This window comes from Lepidochelys kempii, chromosome 1, assembly GCF_965140265.1.
Source record: "Lepidochelys kempii isolate rLepKem1 chromosome 1, rLepKem1.hap2, whole genome shotgun sequence".
Lineage (NCBI taxonomy): Eukaryota > Metazoa > Chordata > Testudines > Cheloniidae > Lepidochelys > Lepidochelys kempii.
In genome coordinates, this window is record NC_133256.1 from 62310947 (window position 1) to 62332716 (window position 21770).

The window sequence follows — 21770 nt, forward strand, 5'->3', positions numbered from 1 at the left end:
GTGAAGCAGAAACACCTATTCTAAGGCTGCCTAAAAATTCCCATTATAAAAAAAACGGTTCAAATGTTTATAATTTTAGCAAACCTCAACTAATCAGGTTGGGATTTTCCATGTTTGGGGTTCAATTTATTTTTTGAAAACTCAACCACACACAGTGTAGCAATTTCCAAGAAGGTTACTGAAAAGTTTTGCATTGTAAAAAAAGTTCAGACTTAACAATCACCACCATCTCTTCCTTGTGCCATGATGCAGTAACTTGAAATTTTGCAGGGGGTAGGCCGGGGGTCAGACTGGTGCTTTTTACTGTATTACTGTCCCCATGAAAACCCTTCCAGATTTGGTCAAATTATAAACTGCGAGGGGGAAAAATCCCATTTGCATATGAGCTGTAGAACTTGTTAGAGGCTCTCTCCTTAAATTTCTCAATGTTCCAACTAAGATATGCATGCTCCCAGATACCACTGATTTTTTTTCTCCATTGTTCTAAAACGGCCATACAGAACTGGATGGAGACAGACAAGATCTTTCTCCTGATCTTCCTTTCTGAACACCCTTCCAACCTAGGGGAAGTGGCATTGCACTGAAAACTAGCAGACTAAGTTCAAATATTACCTCATCTATTGACTGGGGTTAATAATTCTATGTACTTTATAGCACTATTAATGAGCAAGCACTCTGTACATTAGAAGAAGGGGCAAATATTAGCTGATCATCAAATTCTGGTACTGCTTAATGCACAATTTCTTACTTTCCTATTTACGCTTTTTGGAATTCTCTCATTCTTATGAAGAATATAGTTCTAAAATCAAAGATTTTTACATTTTGCTATGTATGTTCAGTAATATTTGGATATGATTTATAAGCCCACCTACCACTGAGTTCCATCCTTAAACTTCTAACCCAGAGAACTTTCTAACCAAGGGAGTAAACAGTTCTCTAAAACTAACCTAACGAGATAGACATGAACAAAAAGGCGGCCGAGTCCCCTGGTTGCTAACCTTTTACTCTATCTTAAAATGTAGAGATAATCAGAATAGAATTAAAATGTCCTTCACTTCCTTATGTGATCTACCACTAATTCATGGAGGGCACCCAGCTACAAAACTTGGTCACAGCTTCCCTTTTGTGTCTATAGCTATCCAAATTAAGGACAGAAAGCCATCTTTCTTGTAAGAGGAAAAGAAAGGGCTTCAGGGGAGACAGCCTACCTTCCTGTGCAGAGAGTCTTATATCTTTTTTGAGACTTCTGAGGTTTCTTCCAGACAGACATTTTCTCTCATCCAGTATTTCCTCATAGAGCCTCCATGTTTTTAGTTACACAGAAATAGGACACATGCGCTTCAATGGAATCAACGCACCTGCAACACAATCGACGCAAACCTTGACTAATTGAAAGTCTTCACTCTTTGGATTTAATCTCACGGATATAGCGCACCACTGATTGGGGACCCAAAGAGGAGTTCTGAAAATTGGTCAGTCAAATTTAAAAACTTGCAATTTGTTTTAGTGTCTGATTTTGTTCTCTCTTTTGCTAGGGGATAGTGGGAACAGATGGGGATGTTAAAGAGTTTATTACAAATACATTTGTGGAGCAGCCCATGGAGTATGAAAATTCTTACATCTCAACGTGTCATTTCTAGTCAGTCATTTACATGCAGCAAAATCACACTGCTAAGAGCTACTCTTAAGGCTTAGGTTCATGTAGAAATGGTAACTTCATATAAAGGCCCCAAATTCCATGTTTAATATACTAGGATTACTAGGCAGAATTTTTTCGTCTTGGAGACATCAAGGAAAAAGTGCAGCTTCTTTTAGGTCATGCTTAGCGCTATATTTAGGCACTCAGATGCCATCAGGCCAAAGATTGTATAAATATGCCTAGATACATGTCTGCTACTATCATTAGTTTTGTGAAGGCAAGCCTGATACAATTTTAGTACCCTCCAAACACAATGCAGTTAGGCTTCTGAAGCTGCTGAGTTGCATCTACATTGCAGAGAAAAGTCTTGATAGTAAACTAATTGCCAAGACACCAACATTGCACTATTAATAAAACCTACAACAACTAAAAATCTTAATTGAAAAAATGACACGATAGCTGCATAATTACCCTAAAAAACCAGGAAGAAGCCATCAGCAAGTAAACAAGTCCCTCCAAACTTTCAGATATAATACTCAGTATCCACACACAATATATATTGTACAGACATTATCTTTCCCTGCAAGTGCCACCACCAAACTCATTTGTAGACACACGCATCTGTCATTACACATTTCAAGCACTTACTATTGTATAAGAATTTTTGAAGTATGTTCTTTAATTGGCAGTCTATGGATGCTCTATACAACAATGAAAACTTATTTTCATATAACGCTACTTGGAAGTAAAAATCCTATAACATCCTTATCTCTAAAGCCAAGTTTTGTTTAGACGAGAATTAAATTGCTAAAGGAAAGGGAAATCCTGTTAATAGGAAACAATTTCAGTGCTACAGGATGGAAAGACAGCCTTTTCATTCAATATTAAGTAAGTTAATATTGCTACTATATTCTAAACTGATACTAATACAAAAAACTTGTGTTTAGCTATCTTAGGAAAATAAACTTGCCTGTAATTCTTAATAATTCAGTAGTATAAAGATAAAAAGATCCAGATAAGTAGGGCAAGAATGCATTCTTAAATGAAACTGCCTCATCACCAGGGATAGCACACTTCTCTATTGCTGAGGCACAAATATCAGTATGTTTTTGGACCAAATTATTAATAGAATAGCAAAGAGAAATAAAATCCCACCTCCACAAGGGACTGGGGAAGATGGGGGAGGGAGGGATTACAGAAAGAGAACAGGAGTAAAATGAATCTTTAATTATTGCCTCCAGAAATATCAAAGAATATAAATGCAGGGCTGAAAGGGACCTGGACAGGTCATCAAGTCCAGCCCTCTGTGCTGAGGCAGGACCAAAAATGATAAAAAGTTTTAAAAACCTGACCTATGAGGAAAGGTTAAACTGGGTATGTTTACTTTTGAAAACTGAGTTGGGGACCTGATAAGTCTTCAAATATGTTAAGGGCTGCTATAAAATGAACTGAGATCAATATTTCTCCATATCCACTGAAAGTAGGACAAGAAGTAATGGGTTTAAACTGCAGCAAGGGAGATTTATATTAGATATTAAGAAACCCTGTCTAACTATGAGAGTAATTAATTACTGGAATAGGCTACCAAGGGAGGTTGTAGAAGCTCCATCATTGGAGGCTTTTAAAAACAGGTTGTTCAAATTCCTATCAGGAATTATCGAAGTTTACTTGGTCCTGCCTCAGCACAGAGGACTGGACGGGATGATCTGTTGAGGTCCCTTTCAGCCCTACATTCCAGAACACTGATGTGCATCCTTGATTCCCGTGGGGTCCACTTTCCTTGTGTCATGTGTTCTCCCATGTGCGCTCCCCTTCCACATGGGATGCATTGTGATGACTGTCCTGTCTGGGGAGGATGGGAGAAAGGACACAGACCTGTCATGGGTCTGTCCACCACTAGATGGACGAAAGTACCTCAGGGGGAGCTATCTGGCATGTCATGTAGGTGAGTAGACACTGTGGAGCCACATCTGGAGGCAGAGAAGGAGGTGGAGACAAGCGAAGGCGGTGACATACATGCACAATGCCATGCGGCCAAGGAGGAATAGGCAAGCCCTTTATTGAAAACGCTATTGGCCTACCATGAACCTCAGGAATTGTCTGTGGGCCAGATGGATGTCTATGTGAAAATAGGTATCCTGCATATCGAAGGCCACAAATCACATGCCATCTTTTAATGACAGGATGATAGCGGCTAAGATGATCACATGAAACTTGGGTGTGTGGATGAAGTGATTGAGATGGAGATCCAGGATTGGTCTTCACCCTGCCCTTCTTTTTGGGTATCAGGAGGTAGGTTGACTAGAACCCCTTGATAGAGCAGTTCATCTGCACTATCACCCTTCTTTGTAGTAAGGAGTCCACCCTCTACAGTGAGGATGCTGTTGTAAGTGTGGTCCCTGAGGAAGGATTGGGGAGGGGATTGTGAATGATGTGGTGAACTCTATTGTACAGCCATAGTGGATGACATTTCACACCAACTTGTCCGTTGTTATTGCACTCCAAGCTGGTACAAAGAATGCTAGATGACCCCTGAAGGGGGTGGTGTGGTTGAATGGCAGTAAACAAGGTGGAGGACAGTTCTCTAGTGTTCCTCAGAAGTATCTTTTCTGAGAGGGTTGCACTTGTGAAGAGGAAGGCTGTGAAGGTGGACCTAGGGGGTGAGATGGTTTGGTCTTTTGGCACTTGTGTGGTAGTTTTTACGACCTCTGGTGGAAAAACTGGGAAGTCCTGTACTATTGTTTTGTGGTGGTGGGCAGCAGAATTTACGCTTGGGCACAAAAGTGTACAGATACCCCGTGAGCAAAGTGTGGCTCTTGAATCCTTCAGGATGTGGAGGGAATCGTCCATTTTCTAATTAAAAAGGTAAAAGATTTGTGAACCAATGGACACTACTACTTTCAAATTCTCCAGCTCCGGATGCATGTTGCATGTAAACCCTCAGTGAAATATAATAGGAACCATCGCTCGAAGAAGAATTCGCCATCATCATGTCTGTTATGAGGGGTTTGACCAGGTGCTGGGTACTATGCTTAGCATGGAACCAACGGTAGCTCATGATGACCTGCGGACCCCAGAATCTAGCATGGGAATGGATGGGAGCCAGCAGCAGGCTCCAGATGAGACCAACAAAGTGACTCTGGCGATGAAACGAGTCCTGGAAGAGGGTTTGTCGCAGGAGCAGCTGCCGCACATCCTTAGACTGTACTCAGAGGAGCTTTTTGTTGAAAACCTCCCCTGGAGAAGCGACTCACCATGGAACCAGCAGCAGAAACTACACAGGCAGAAGTCTCCTCATAGCTAGGGAAGTTTCTGGCTTCATTTTTAAATTTATAGCTATGGAAAGGATTTTCATTTTATGAACCAAAGCAAAAATTAGTGCAAGCCCTGGGCAGCAGTGTATCTGCCAATGGCGGATTGCAGGCCAGCTCCTCAGTATCCCCCACCCCACCCCCCATAACCTGGAATTTAAAATGGATATCAGGAAGCACAAATGTGACAAGCCTCCAAAAGTCATGTTTTACTAGTAATGGGCAATTTTATTTTTGTGCTAGGACATGCTAGTTTGTTAAAAAGTGAGAACATTACGTTGCCCATCCTGCAATCACGCCGTATCAAGTCAATGAAGTAACAAGCCACCTGCAAATCCTGAACTGCAGAGGAGGATGGGGGGGGGGGGGGAAGACACAGGACGGGACTGAAATGCAGTCATTTCAGTTAAATGTAGTCCACGTGCTCCATGGGTGATGAAATCATGTGTCTGAAATAGGTCTGGAGGTCTGAATGCAGTCCAGAAATTTACTGAGGGGTAGGAGAGGGAAAGGGGATGCCAGTGGAGTTTGTGTGTTTGCAGGCAGTCAAAAAGGCTACATCGGAAGCCGTCATCGTCACATCTGTTTTATGAGGGCTTTGACCAGGTGCTGGGTACTGTGCTTAGCCTGGAACCAATGGTAGCACACCATAACCTGAAGACCCCAGAATACATGCAGATGCTAACACAGCATCCTATTGACTCCCTCATGAATTTTGACCCCATCCTGGGTGCTGATGGCTGCAAACTTTTTCAGTAGCAGGAACTCCAGATAGGTAGTCATGTTTCAGGGAAGGGCGCATTTTTCAGGGCACCTCAGTAGCTCATCAGCCCACTCCACTCACAGATGTGTGTTTCACGGTGGCATAAACAGTTGGCTTCCCCATAAGTAGCTTGGAATAAACCTCTGCATCTGGAACCACCAGAACTGTCGTGTCCTCCAAAATGTGGAATGCCTCAAATGACAGACAGCTTATGTAGATGGCAATTGAGGGGGGATTTGATAGCTGCTTTCAACTACCTGAGAGGTGGTTCCAAAGAGGATGGTTCTAGACTATCTCAGTGGTAGAAGAGGACAGGACAAGGAGTAATGGTCTCAAGTTGCAGTGGGGGAGGTTTAGGTTGGATACTAGGAAAAACTTTTTCACTAGGAGGGTGGTGAAACACTGGAATGTGTTGCCTAGGGAGATGGTAGAATTTCCTTCCTTAGAAGTTTTTAAGGTCAGGCTTGACAAAGCCCTGGCTGGGATGATTTAATTGGGGATTGGTCCTGCTTTGAGCAGGGGGTTGGACTAGATGACCTCCTGAGGTCCCTTCCAACCCGGATATTCTATGATTCTATGAACTGCCCTCCTCCACAGTCCAAACTGGTCTGCAATTCTTAGAAAAAAGTGGTTGTGATTTTTAACTATGCACCTCTTTTTAACCCAGCTGTGTCTAGGGAACTTCTGTAGTCTGAAGCATCCCTCTGACAATATACTGAAGTAGTTTTACAAAGTAACATATAAGGCCTTGAAATTCCAAAAGGAATTTTTGTGCTCATGTACTGACACACTTGAGACAACCTTCTGTTTCTTCCCCTCTTCCAGGACCATCAACCTCTGCAGATCATAGTATCCTTGACAACTTGCACAACTAGAGTAGAAGACTGGATCACCGTACCATCACGGACTGGTGCAAGAGGAATCATTTCTGTGATGAACTTACGGTTGACATTCTCAGCAGAGCCAACAAGCAGTCCAGTACCAAACAGAGAGGGACTTACAGCAAGCGGAAAGACAAGATGAAAGGCTCAGGTTGGTTTCACAGCTTGAAGACAGATTTCAGTAAGAGCTCAGATACTTGCCTCACAGTTCCTGGAAGAGGAACAGCAGTTAAGGGATGAAGATAGTTTTTTCTGTTGTGCGCTGAGAGGCTGCTTTTAATAATGGCTGCAAAACTGCAGACTGCTGCTGCACCAGCCCCATGGCCTGAGTCCTCCATGGAACAGATATCCCATGCAGTCTCTCATATGAGCTTCTCCCCAGTGGACACTCCACTGCCCCTCTGCCCCCGCACCCAGTGCGCAGCAAATGTGGAAGGAAAGGAGAATGGAGGGGCCAGGTTATATGCCACAGTAGCAGGATTCCATCTTGGAAATTGTTCCATTGTTCGCATTTTATTCATGTGCTTGGTTTATGTTTGGTGTGTTAATGTCAACCAGCCTGCCTGGAAATAATTTAATATTATACTTTTCTAATAAATGTTCAAACAAAAATATTTTATTAAGAAGTTTTGTTACAATCACTACATCACATCCTATATATATTTAAAAGAAACACATGGTAAATGACAACTTTTGAAGTTGTATGCTAACACTATTTCTCAATACAGATATCTAAGTCCACAGTTGTGCACCTCCATTCCATTTCATAAGTGGGAATAGGTCATTCATAAGTCCAATGCATGTCAGTCAAGCCCCAACCCTTACCCAGTGTACTGTAAGCATTGCACAAGCACATCATAAAGGTACTATCTTTACCACTGGCCCATGCAAGTCTATAAAGTGTGAGCACAGTTATCCCTAATTTCTGATGCCTGGGTGCATCCAGCTCCAGTAGCTGCACTCTCTGGTTGAGTTTACTGCTTCAGCAGACGATCACTGTCCATTCCATTTGGGGGAAAATGGCTCACCTTTGGTGTCACAAAGATTGTGAAGAGCACAGCAAGCCACAGTAATGCAAAGAGCACTGATTACAGTGGAATCCAAATAGGGTCTTCAGGCAGTGCCAGCAGGATTTCAATCTGCCAAACGCACATTCAACCACCATTTTACACCTATTGGGAGTGTAATTAAACCTTCTTTTGCCAGGGCCTCTGAGATCAGGATATGGTTTCATACACCAAGGCAATATGGGGCATGCAAAATCCCCAACAACAGTGGAAACACTAACTCCATTTATGACCATGTCATTTGGTAGGAACAGTGTCCCAGCAGGTTCTTGAACGTAGACTCTCGACTGGCAGAAAATCCTGGATCAAACTTTTCCAGTGCAGCCCATGTTAATGTAAATAAATTGGCTTCTGTGGTCTACACTGGCCTGGATAACAATGGAATAGTACGCTTTCTGGTTTATTTACTGGTGCTCCTTGAAGGCAAAACTATGGGTACGTGAGTTCCATCAATGGACCTGGTGCAGTTTAGAAACCCTATTCTCTCAAAGCCAGTAATTACTTCAGGAGTATCTTTTATGTCACTGCCTTTGAGTAAATCACATGCCTGATTGTCTAAGAAACCCCTGCCACCACTTGACCCACAATCGACTTCTCAACACGAAACTGGTTGGTAATGGACCTGTAGCAGTCTCGGATAGCCAGCTTCCACATGGTTATAGCAACCCACTTCTAGACTGGCACAGCCACCTTCATGTCTCAAAGCTGGATGGTCAAGGCAACATGCTCACAAAGCTCCAGAAATTTAGCTTTCTTCATGCAAAAGTTCTGGAGTCACTGCTGGTCATCCCAGGTCTGCAGGACGATGTGGTCCCACTACTCTGTGCTTTTGGCCCTTCTCCAGAAGTGCTACATTGTGGGTATAAATGGCCATACGTGTCATGAGCAGCAGCAGCCAGTCTGTTAGTTGCCTTTGGTGGGTCAGAAAAGGCCACCGGTATGTCCACCAGCATCTCACAGCAGCTCTGCCATCTCCTTAAAACAGGAGTGAAAGCGTGAGTTCTTCAAATCGTGACTCCTCCACATTGTTGGCTCTGGTTGCTGGAGCCGTATTGACCAAAAGGATGGCCCAAGCAAGATGGGTCAGCAGGCTGCTCAAACTTCCTGTGACCACAAAGAGCTAGAGCAGCCATATTTCAAGAAGGCACTAGGAAGTCTTGGATATCATTGGACGGACTCAGACCTGTGTACCACAGTTATGGATGCTGGAGCCCTGGTTCAAAAATTCGGTCTAGGTGTCAGCAACCACCATAGATGCTCAAGCCCTGGGTTCACAAAACCACAGTTCACTGACTTTAGGTCTGCTAACCCTGGACTTACGTTGCAGTGTAGAAACACCACTAATAAGACAGTAAAAGTACTGTTTTAATTAATCAATCCCTTGAAAGTGTTTCTGACATAGGAAGAAATAGCAAAAACTACTAAAGTATGGAACTGCAGAGTACCAACATCATCTGAGGTTAGAGAGAAGTTTAAAATTCCAAGAAAAGGAAAAACAACACTAATGTTTAAGTAACAAAAAAGGACTACTGTCTTTAGCTACCTTGCATAAAGAATCCTGTAGTTAATTAACCCTCAGTGAGGGACCAAATGGTAGGTATTCAAACCAACAGAACAAGAAAATCTGTAACAGGGACAAAACTATGTTCCCAAGAGCAGGATAATGGAATCCACTTAAGTACTGTATTCTTCCTCTCAGCCTTCTTGAGAACATGAAGTGCATCTTGATAACAATACTGTAATTAAAAACAGACTATGTATGGCTTCTCTGTTGCAACTCTTCAACTTATGTAAACACTTATGAATAGAAGGTTCAGTTACTGAATTACCTGGGGATTAACCTTTATAAATCTCTTTTGGTTCGCTGTGGTACTGCAGACTGAATTAAAATGTTTAGTCTTGCAGTAAAGTTGAGGAGGAATTTTGACTCTGTCCAGCTCCAGGTTTAGTGAAGCCTAAACAAAGAGCACTGATGGACATATAATGACAAGACTAAAAGGAGAGGTTTTATAACATCAAAAGTTGCATTTACTGACTATCCAGAAATAAGATCTACAACACAATGTATTAACTGAATGGATTAGTTATTAACAGCATGTTATGTTCAGTATGATTAAAAAGGAAAATAAGTAATCTCGGTATTAATTATAAGAAATAATTGCTTCGAGATTGTTGAGAAATGGAAGTGGTCTAAATCCCTTAACTGGCTTTGATAATTTTAATAAACTGAATGTGACTACATATTAAACAAGAGGTACTATTTGCTTCATTGAATTAATCACCTATAAGCTACTGATTAACAGCACCTAAGACTCAGGGAAGACTTACAGAAAAGGATTTTATTTAAGACATTGGTCTTCCTTCTTCCATTAAGTTGGAAATTAAGCAAATCTTGGATACATGAAGATAAATGGTTTAAAATTTCAGTATGGAAGTCAAAGTTTTTCATTTGGATGGCTGAGGCAGGATCTTCAGTTACATAGTAGTTTACACCTACCTCCCAGTGAAGCTTTTTTTAGTATTAATTTATATTGCCAAACAGTCCATTCTCATCAAGTAGTAGATTTGAAAGTCCCTATCAGTTGGAAGGGAAATCAAAGACAGCAACTTATTACACCTTGTAATAAGAGACTCAGCATAACTTTTCCACACGGCCTCATGCTTTTATTTTATACTGAAATCTAGAAACAGACCCCCCTCCACTTAAATGATTAAGGCTTGGAACAATTTAAAACTAGAAAACAAGAAGTTAGGCAATGCACCTTAGAAGGTAGTGTTTAAACTACACATCCATTGAAGAGTTCTGAATTGGTTATATCCTTTCAGGAAAGATCTACATTATACTTATACATGACTGGTTTAGGCAATGCCATACAATATATGCAATGTGCCAAACTAGCAGCCAGTGCTCGTCCCCTTCCCCCACACGCACACACAACACTCAAGTGTCCTTCCCTTCTAAAACTTATCTCCCATATCACTTCCACAAAGAAGAAACCTAGAAAGTAGTAATACCAAGACATCTGGGGAAATGCCAATAGCACATAAAATAGGTGCTCAATGTGATATGGTGGTCAAAAATGAGTTAATACAATTTTGGGCTGCTTATATAGAAGAACCGGATCAATGAGCACAAGAGATTGTGACTTTAGTAAATTCTGGTGAAGCAGCACCTGAAATACTATGTCCATTTCTGGGCATCTCAGTACTAGACTGTGTTCTTTGAACTTATTTATTAGGGAACTGGAGGGACTGCTTCATAAGGGGAGCAGTGTCTAATGGAGGAGGGGCTGCACAGAGAAGACACATTTAAAGGATACTGTGATAAGCAGCTATGCCTGGACATATACAGAGAGATCAGTTTTTATATATTCTTATTCACTAGAAATTTGCAGTAAAGCTACTTTAGGGAGAAACTGTAGGTTTCTGTTCAGACAAATGCCTGGAAGAGGAAAAGAAATGCTCTCACATGCCCAGACTAGTACCATCAGGTGTGCATTGAAGTAATATCATGAGCTAATTGGAGACCAGAGGGTCTTTTGGAAAGAAAAAAGACCAGACCACCATTAAATAAGGAAAGTCCCCCTCCTAAAATGGCATATTGACTGAAAAAAGTCTCTGCTCTTGCCTTCTTCATAGTGTAAACTTGGGGGCGGGAAACAGTAAAGTAGTAGATATGGGCTATGTCTACACTACAGAGCCTGTTGGCATAGCTTCCTAGTGTAAACGGAGCCTACATTGACAAGAATTCTTCTCTTGATGTGGGAACACCACTTCTCCCAACAACGCTAGCTGAGCTGACAAAGCTGTGTCTACACTGAGGTTTTGTTGGCATAGCTAAGTCACTCGGGTATGGTTTTTTCCACATCCTGGACTGATGCAGCTACACCGATATATAGCGTAAGTGTAGACCACGCCATGGACTAACCAGTAAAATAACTACATCAGTTTCTGATTTTGACCTAAACCATCTAACCTTGCTAGGAAAGGCTTGACACAGTACATTTTTTATTTCACCATGCTAAGAGACTATGCTCCTTTCTTTTGGCAGAAGATCAGACCAGACTGACCCTCGCATGTGTCATTTCCACATTTTTAAATTAATTTAATCCGTGTGTGATAAATAAGGGGGGATAGCTCCCTTTGATAGACACCCAGCCAGCCAGCTAGCTGTAAAATCCCTCTTGGTCTGTTCTCTACTTGCTTTACCTGTAGGGGTACCTGTCCAAAAGAGCCAATGGGAAGATAGAACTTTTTAAAATTGGGAAAGAAACTTTGTCTGTTGTTCTCTGGGCTGAAAGAACATGGAGCAGCAATGCTATAAGCAGAAATGCAGTGTAAGGTTTGAACCAGGTATGAAAAAAAGTGTTTTCCATACCTAGAAGGAATCACTTGGATAGGGAATGTTTAGACAGACGCTATCAAGTTTATTTCTTATTTTGGCTTGTGGATCTCCTCTGTGCTAACCCGATGCTTTTGTTTGCTTGTAACCTTTAAGCTGAACCCCCAAGAAAGCTAGTTTGGGTGCTTAATTTTTGGAATTGCTCTTTTAAAATCTAGCAAAAGCTTAAGTTCAAAATATATATATACTTTTTTTGTTAATAAAATTTACCTTTTTTAAGAACAGGATTGGATATTTGGTGTCCCACGACGTTTGTGCATGTTGTTTGATTAGCTGATAGAAAACAAAGGGGATTAGCTGTGGCTTTCTCAGATAGCTCAGTGGTTTGAGCATTGGTCTGCTAAACTCAGGGTTGGCAGTTCAATCCTTGAGGGGGCCATTTAGGGATCTGGGGCAAAAATTGGGGATTGGTCCTGCTTTGAGCAGGGGTTTGGACTAGATGACCTCCTGAGGTCCCTTCCAACTCTGATATTCTATGATTCTTCCCGGGGGGGGAGGGCTTGAGGGTACCCCACAGGGAGGAATTCCCAAGTGCTCCTTCCTGGATTCAGAGGGGTTTTTTTTTTGCATTTGGGTGGTGGCAGTGTTTACCAAGCCAAGGTCAGAGAGAAGCTGTAACCTTGGGAGTTTAATACAAGCCTGGAGTGGCAAGTATTAATTTTTAAAATCCTTGCGGGTCCCCACTTCCTGCACTTGGGGTGACAGAGTGGGACAGACACTATGCATCAGCGAATGAAGGTAGAAGCAACACAGAAGCTTCAGTCTGATAGCCCAGTTTTCATTGGGATAAGCCACAGAGAACAGAAAACTGGTGCTCTGCACTGTCTACCAATTCCCAGTTCGCTTCCAATGTCAATTCAAGGTCTCAGCCTTGTACTATAAGGCTATGAACAGTTCAGGACCAGGATATGTTAAAGATAACTGCGTCATCTATTCTACGATTTTCTGGGCTATTCCCGAACAACGCAGGTAAAAGAGCCCTCAAAAAGCTTGCAAGAGCCACAGGGCATTCATTTAAGGGAATCCTGCTGTAGAACAAGCTACAGGAAATAAGACTAAGGCAAAATCTAACTATTTTCAAAACATGCTATATATTTCACTTATTTGCCAAAATCGTCCCATCTTAAGAATTAGTACAAGAGTGTACCATGATGGAGAAACTTCTTAGAAACTGGGAATATTCATTTTGTAGTCTATTATGGAAAAAACGTTGATATCTATATTGTCTTCAGCACCAATCATGGTGAGAAGTTTTACAGATTGTTTTAGTTTTATGTTTGTCATTCAACTTTTTCTTCTATTAAAAGGACAGTATTTTGTATAAAAGCAAGTGTTAACAATGAGGGACAAAGTGCTGACTGACTCTCTCCTTGGGGAAGAGAAAACAGATGCTGGCTAAATGGTACACAGGTACCCAAAAGAGTCTTGGGAAGTGCTGCAGTTTCTACTTAGAGGTACAGACCGAGGGAATCTGGGCTGGTATTAAATAAATCCTCCCATGGGTACTAGAACTCTTAACACCGAGGATGGAGAAACATTTCATGTGGTGCAATTGAAGGAATATACCCAGGAAAACATAAAATTTTGAAGTATAGCCTTGAAAATCAAAGCCTCATAACTTGGGGCATTTAATACTGGACTGTATAAAGCACTATTCAGAAGATCTGCTGTAGGTACAATTAGCTAGTGGAAGGAAGAAAGAACAGGACTAACCCATCTTTAACATTTCTAATTTCAAGATAATAAACATTATACAAGCGTACGATGATCAGTTATTATACTGTCAGGGAAATTACTTTCCTCCAGTTGCTGAATTAGATTTACTATGCATTTTGTACACCATCCTCTGAAATATCTGACACTGACACACCCTCCCAATATCCACACACTTTTTCCTGAAATAAACACACTGGAAAACTCACAAAGAGTCTATGACAGAAGTGGGCTAACTAGAGCCTGCAGGACTGTCCTGCCTGGCCCCTGAGCTCCCGCAGGGGAGACTAGCCCCCGGCTCCTCCCCCGCTTCCCCCCTCCACTGCAGCCTCAGCTCGCTGTGCTGTCTGCTGCTCCTACCAGGCAGTGCAGCGGTGTGGCTGGCTCTGGCATGGTAAGGGGACGGGGGGGTCCCAGGAGGCAGTCAGGGGCGGTTGGATGGGACAGAGATTCTGTGGGGGAGGGGTGGTCAGGGAACAGGGGGAACTGGATAGGCATGGGAGTCCTGTGGGTCTTGTCAGGGGGCAGGGAGAAGGGAGGGGGTTGGATAGGGGCTGGGATCTCGTGGGGGCGGTTGGGGCAGGGGTCCCGTGAGGGGGGGTCAGGGGACAAGGAGTAGGGGGGGTTGGATGAGTCAGGGATTCTGAGGGGGGTAGTCTGGGGGTGAGAAGTGGGAGGGGGCAGATAGGGGGCGGGCATCAGGCTGTTTGGGGAGGCACAACCTTCCCTACCTGGACCTCCATATAGTTTTGCAACCCTGATGTGGCCCTTGGACCAAAATGTTTGCCCACCCCTGGTCTATGAAATGAAACGTAAAATACATACTAGGGGATTTGCTTTGCCAGCATTTATTCCCTAAACATAAAGAGGCACACATTTTGATAAAAAAGAAAAGCCTGTAATTTTGTAAGTTAAACACAAGAACACAATATTTGAGTCCACAAATCTATTCACTTAGGCCTACCACTCTTGTATCTACTCTTAGATATTTAAACACAGTGTCAACGTACTTTTTTCAGCACCTGAGTTAAGTAGTTTGACCAAACCAATCATACTGTGCTAAAATGTGCTTACTTGATGTTGAGCTGACAAAAAAAGAGTAGCGGTTTTTAAAAATGGACAAAATGCTGAACTCAAAGTTCTATCTCCTGATATTTTACTTTCACAATTTTCCCACCATTTTAATGCCGTGAATTGCTCCAAACTACTTCCACAACCACATTTGTAGCAGAAGGGAAGGAATGTACACAGGATTATATTTCATGAACCACAATTCAAGCTTCTTCCTCCCACTCAGGGCTCAACCAACAACACTGATCCCAAATACAAAGGTTAAGTTGGATAAGTAGGAATAGGTTCCATAGCTTTCCTCGGTTTGTTTTGTTTACTTGATTTTGTCCTTCTCGGTCTTTGTTGTAAATTTAGCTCAACCAGATTTCCCCTGAAACTGCAACAGTAGTGTTATCAGCCATTAAATCTCATGTTTATAATTTTAATACCTCTCTGTTGAGCCCCTTTTAATAGAAAATTATTGGTATATTTTGATCAAAGTTCTGTTAATTTCTACACATATGATCTGGACACAGAGACACAAAATCTTCCTGGGAGTTCCACTGAATATCACAGGGAAGACTTGGAAATCAATCCTTTTCCTATCAACCAACCAATCATGAAACTGAATGACAGCCATGACGAAATAGTCCAACATCTATAACGTACTTCAGGATTGTGTTACATATTATGTCAAAGATTTCATGTTACTGCACTTGAGAAGTTATTTTTATTTTCATTGTCTGATCAAACACCAAAGCCATAATTTGTCATAATTTTCTCTGCATTTTTGTGTGGCATCTTCATAACTTGGACACAATACTTCACATCTTTCTTTTTCCACACACAGAATTTGTCACATTGAGTAGAAGTGTATTTTCCCCGAGTACAGATGCTTGTAGCCATTACAGGGTAATTTCACACAACCAACCAACCATCTTCTATCAACAATCAATGTTGATTTTAGTTTTTCCTAGAATCATGTATTACCAGAGGCCCTGTGCAAGAAGATTCTTTCAAACCAAGACCTTATAATCAATTCACAGCTCGTCTTCAATATCCAGACACGGTTGATTCTACCAAGCTGACATGCCGCTTCCTCAAAACGTAACTATTCCTTTCCACCCCGAGCTTCTAGAAAGTTGTAACAGGGATAACAACATCCCTGACATTCATCAATTCACTTAATTTTGAAATACTTAATTTTATTCAGACTGAAATTAGAGCCAATTTTCTGGTTTCAAAACCCTTTGAAATATGGTATTTCCACAAACATAAATGAGTGAATGCAAAAAACAAAAAACTTGAAGAAACCCTCCCCTTCCCCCTTTCCAGGAAAAAACCCAAGTATTTCTACAAATGTAAATCCTGTGTTCCCCGTCTAATAATTGCCTCTGTCTCTGCATACAAATTATTGGTTAGTCCCTCTGAATAAATTAGCAATCCTAAAAGTTTTGATTTCATGTTCCCAACTTGATTGGTGGCAAGAAAACTGCTCAGGTAAAAACTTGCCATAGTGGAAGCAGTGACTAGCCCTTTCTTCTCATTATATATTACACATTGGCCTACTCCGAGCACTTCCCAACCCACCTAATTTTGCCATCCTTGGTGAAGAACTTTCTCTATTACAAGTCATAAAAAGAAAAGGAGTACTTGTGGCACCTTAGAGACGAACCAATTTATTTGAGCATAAGCTTGAAGTGAGCTGTAGCTCACTTAATTGGATCATGAAAAAATGGGTGTTTATCACTTCAAAAGGTTCTCTCCCCCCCCCCACCCCGAAACCCACTCTCCTGTTGGTAATAGCTTATCTAAAGTGATCACTCTCCTTACAATGTGTATGACAATCAAGGTGGGCCATTTCCAGCACAAATCCAGGGTTTAACAAGAAGTCTGAGGAACGGGGGTGGGAGAAAGGAATAAACAAGGGGAAATTGATTCATTATAAAAAGTAACTTATTTCCCCTTGTTTATTCCTTCCTCCCACCCCCGTTCCTCAGACGTTCTTGTTAAACCCTTGATTTGTGCTGGAAATGGCCCACCTTGATTGTCATACACATTGTAAGGAGAGTGATCACTTTAGATAAGCTATTACCAACAGGAGGGTGGGGTGGGGGGAGAAAAAGCTTTTTGAAGTGATAAACACCCATTTTTTCATGACCTGTGTGTATAAAAACATCCTCACTGCATTTTCCACTTTTATGCATCCGATGAAGTGAGCTGCAGCTCACGAAAGCTTATGCTCAAATAAATTGGTTAGTCTCTAAGGTGCCACAAGTACTCCTTTTCTTTTTGCAAATACAGACGAACATGGCTGCTACTCTGAAACCTGTCATTACAATTCATGTCATCCATATCAGTTTCCTGAACATCTCCAACTTTTGGATTCTCCATACAGTTGAAAAAATCAAGTGGAAAAAAAACTGCTTTATTGCTTATTTACAGCTCAAAAAAGCAGACAAATTAAAGTTTTTAAAATCACAGTTTGAGTTCAACTTCACTATGTACAATTTTTCATACAAACTGCATTATTATATATTGAATACATTTTGTGTATTTAGCGACACACACACCTGATGCTTTAAAACCAATAATTACATCTAGAAAAGCAGATTTAGTACAAAACAAAACTAACATACCTTGAGATTTTAGACCTGCTCAAATATAGTACTACACAAACTTTAGACTGAGACTGACATATGGAACAAATATCTCTGTAATATATAATACTGTATTATCACAATTCAGAATCACTACCCGTTGTCTATTTTATAATAAATATTTCTAGCGATATCATAAACCACAAATTGAATCAACCCTGACACATTTTCATCCCAGGACAAAGAATACAGTTTAGTAGATTAGTCTTCATTTATTCTTGACTTGTCAAACTTCTGTACATATCTGTATCTGATTCTGACAATGTCAAAGTCATCAAATTTAATACAGATATGTACATATTACTATGTGATGAGTAACCACCTAGTAATTCTGCAGTGAAAGCAGTACACTAACTACTAAGTAGGAGATTGTTGAATAACAGTCATTTGTAAATTCCAGAGGAATCTATATAATACACTTACAAATTAAATTAGTACAGCAGATTATATGAAAACTGAATAAATACTAAAATTTACCTTTTCTGTATTGTAATATAAAGATTTCAAAGTGGTAAACAAGGGTGGGCAGCCTTTACTGAAGTTAACCCTCAGGAACTTATCCATTAGTTCTCTAAATGTTTCACCTAGAAACAAAAGTGTATTTGGTTATATTTTAATGTTTGTGAGTGCTGTATACTGATCAGTGCTTATATTTATACAACTATGGATTATCACCAATAACAAAGAGAAAAGTGGTCTAATGCTTTGATTTCTTTCCTGTTAAAAAAGAAAAACAGAAGATTCACATCTTTCCCCCATAAATAAATGTTTATGTTTGGGGAAACTAACATGTGACCATGACTTTCTACACTAAAATCAGTTTTAGAATTTGAAACTGATTGGGAGACTTGGTTTCATAAGGCAGAGTCCCCACATCTTTAACAAAATATTGTAGGAGGAGGTTACTGAAATACTTAATTATCTGAATGTATTTGTGGGCACAACCACAGTACTTGTTGTGCTATGATATCGTTCTATTAGCAGAGACAAGATTTCTGGGAGAGACTTAAGAAAGGAAAGTAACTAATAAGCAAATGAACCTTTATAACACTGATGTCTGAAAGCATCTTAGGTTAATACTTCCATGAATTCTGATGATGAGTCAACTGGACAGACACGTGATACAGATATCAGAATACTTTCCATATGCTCAGTAGGGTTGTATAAATATTTAATAGCTACCAAGCTTAGAGTATTTACAAACTGAAATACTTTTGACAGACCTAGAAAAACAGAAATTAGAGTAACTAAAATACCTTGTTTGTTACGAAAAGGCACGGAAAGGTAACCCAGTGAGACACTCTGCATGGCTCTCATTTAAGTGTGAATTATCTTGCTTTCATTTCAAGTACTGCTCAAGAATGGGGCAACTAGTTTTTATTACCACACCCCTTCCCATGGAAATGAATATATTTGACAATACAGATTTACAGTGTTATAAAGTGTTCCAGAACCAACACATCCACATTGAAAATTATCCCTAGTAATAAAAATAGGCAATAAGGTTTGTCCCTTATTTTCATGTTTTTCTACTTATGGAAATAAAACATTTAATCTGAAGATGGAAGATGGTAAATTGTCAGGTAGCTGCTCAGAAATCAATTTACAAGATGAACTGCTTAAAAATCAAGCAGAACATAAAGGCGACTATGATCCTGAAAAGAATTAGTTGAAGTAAACACCTGGGATTTAAGTGAGGCATGAACAGCATCCTTTAATTTTTGGCTTGATCTGTTGTGAAGCAATGGTAATTTTGAAGTTGCACACCAAAAAAAAAAAAAAAAAAAAGTAGATTTCAGGAGCAAAAGAAAAAAATGGACTAAACTCAGGCTGGCCCATTGCTTCGAGGGATGATCACAGTGTGCTAAACAAGTGAACTGATCTTAAAATGTATTCACCTGAAGATAATTTAAGGAATATGTGCAGTCACTCTTCCAGTTTCCTTCTTTCTTGCATTTCTTTCTTGAAAAAGTTTTGTTAGCATTACAAATATACCTGTTAGTTTCCGTATAATCTAAAGCTTCAAGTTGTGGCTTGCCAAAGAGCATAAACCTAATGCACTCCTTTTTGAGCACACAGTGGGTATGTCTATACAGCAACTGGAGCATATGTGCCAAAGCTAACTGACCACTGTCGCTTGATAAAAAATAGCAGGACAGCCACAGTGGCATGGGCTAGCCACCCAAATACAATCCTGGCTGGGACCCTAGGGTAACTAGGCTACACTGCTATTTTTAGTGAGTTCAATCACTCTAGTTCAGGTATGCCTACCTGAGCTCCCCCAATTGCAGTGTAGATGTACCCTGTGTATCAAGGCCATTCAGAGGCAAGCGAAGAGTGGAGGTGCATTGTTAATGTCCATCTCATTGATGGATTCATTAGTCCTCAGGACAATGTGAATCACAATTTCAAACACCATTGGGGCTTCCCTGAGCTAATTTTAAGGTAAGTAGGAGAGTGAATATGGTGTATATTTGAGACCAGTAATAGCTCCTCCATGAAGGTGACAGCCACACAGAAGCAGAGTTGAAAAGATTTTGTTTCATATGAGAGACAGATGCAAATTCATCATCAGGTGACATATCTACATTGGTTTCTAGAATTATAATAGTACTCAACTCTTATAGCTCTTAGAGGGTACATCTATGCTGTGTTTTAAAACCTCCAATAGTGAGTCTCAGAGCCCAGGTCTACAATTTTGGTCTCACACTACTGCATTAAAAACAGCAGTATAGATATTGCAGTTCAGGCTCTGAAGCCTTACTCTCCCCCTGGGTTTCAAAGCCCTAGTTCAAATGTTTACACTGCTGATTTTCACGCCATAGTGCAAGCCCAAGTCTGTAGACCTGGGCTCTGAGCCTTGCTGCTAAGGGTTTTTACATGCCATCTAGACAAACCCTTACTCTCCAAGGCACTGAACAAACATGAATATTTATGATCCTAATTGATGGTATCAAACCCTTTCCATTTCTGTGAAGATGTCCAAGTTTTCCACCCTGTACTTTTTTATAAGATGGCAATTTTTATTAACTTAAATGCAACATCTCATGGACTTCAATACAGCACAGTAAAAGAAAAAAGTTGTTAACCTGTTCCATAAGTGTTGTTCAAGATGTGTTGCATATGTCCATTTCACTCTGTGTGGGTGTCCTGTGCATGGCTGTTGAAACTTTCTTCAGTGGTATCTGTGAGAGCAGGTCAAGCAGTGTGCTCTTTGAGCAGGCATAAGGGCAGATCCACCCCGATGCCTCTCAGTCGATTCTTGCTGGAAACTCCATTGCAGAGGGGTAAGAGGGTGGGTCATGGAAAGAGCATGTGCAACACATCTCAAAGAACTACAGTTGTGGAACAGGTCAGTAACCATTTTTTTCCCTAGTGATTGCACATGTACATTCCACTCATGTACATTCCACAGTGACTCTCAAGCTATGAAATCAGAAGGTTGGATCAGAGTATCTGAATAAAGACGGAGGACAGCTCGCCCAAATCTGGCATTTGAGAGATGGTATAATGGGCTGCAAACGTGAATTGAAGACCTAGTTGCCACTCTACAAATACTTATGACAGGCACTTGACCAAGAATGGCTGAAGACACCGCTTGCAATCTCGTTGAATGTATAGTCATTCTGTTTAATGGAGTAGCAGTTGGTAAGTCACAGCACAAGTGAATACAGGAAGCTATTTAAGATTAAAGCTTTGAGAAGAGACTGGGAGCCCTTTCATTCTGTCCATGACCACCACAAACAGCTGCAAAGACAAGTGGAATTGCCTAGATCTGTCAAGGTAGAAAGCCAACACTCTTCTGACATTTAGATTGTGCAGCTGCTCATCTTCATTTGAGTGAGGCTTTGGGAAGAACAAAGGCAAACAAATTGCTTGGTTGATATGGAAGTTATATCATTTGTGAAATAAACTTTGGATAAGGACACGGATAAGCCTTATTATTAAAGGAAATTTTACATGGAGAGCCAAGCATTAATACACGTAGTTCACCTATCCTCCTAGTAGCACTGATGGCCATCAAAAATGCTACCTTCATCGAAAGATGAAGTAAGGAGTAGGCAGCTAGAGGCTCAAAGTGAGGTCCCATAAGCTTTGACAATACCAAGTTCCAGTCACATGGGGGGGAGGGGGGGGAGAGAACAGGATCTTGTATGTGAGGGTATAACTGCTTCAGGCCTTTCAAAAATCCTATTGATATCTTATTAGAAAATAAGAAGTATCAACCTGAGGGTGGAAAGCTGAGATAGCTGTTAGGTGGACTTTGATAGAGGTACCAGCCAC

At 40.8% G+C, this 21770-nt stretch overlaps 1 protein-coding gene across 7 annotated transcripts in view; it reads right to left on the minus strand.

Annotated features, from left to right (window-relative positions):
* The window catches only part of NAA16 (N-alpha-acetyltransferase 16, NatA auxiliary subunit), a 109017-nt gene that overhangs the window by 39709 nt on the left and 47538 nt on the right, over positions 1-21770 (minus strand). For 5 of the 7 annotated variants that reach the window (XM_073345785.1, XM_073345806.1, XM_073345796.1 and 2 more), the window contains one exon: positions 17964-18070. The exons of 1 other annotated variant lie outside the window; for it this stretch is intronic. In XM_073345785.1, coding sequence (XP_073201886.1) covers positions 17964-18070 — 107 coding nt within the window. Of the gene's footprint in view, positions 1-1208; positions 12337-17963; positions 18071-21770 lie in introns of all 7 variants that reach the window. One more of the 7 variants, XR_012159157.1, reaches the window with a different exon arrangement.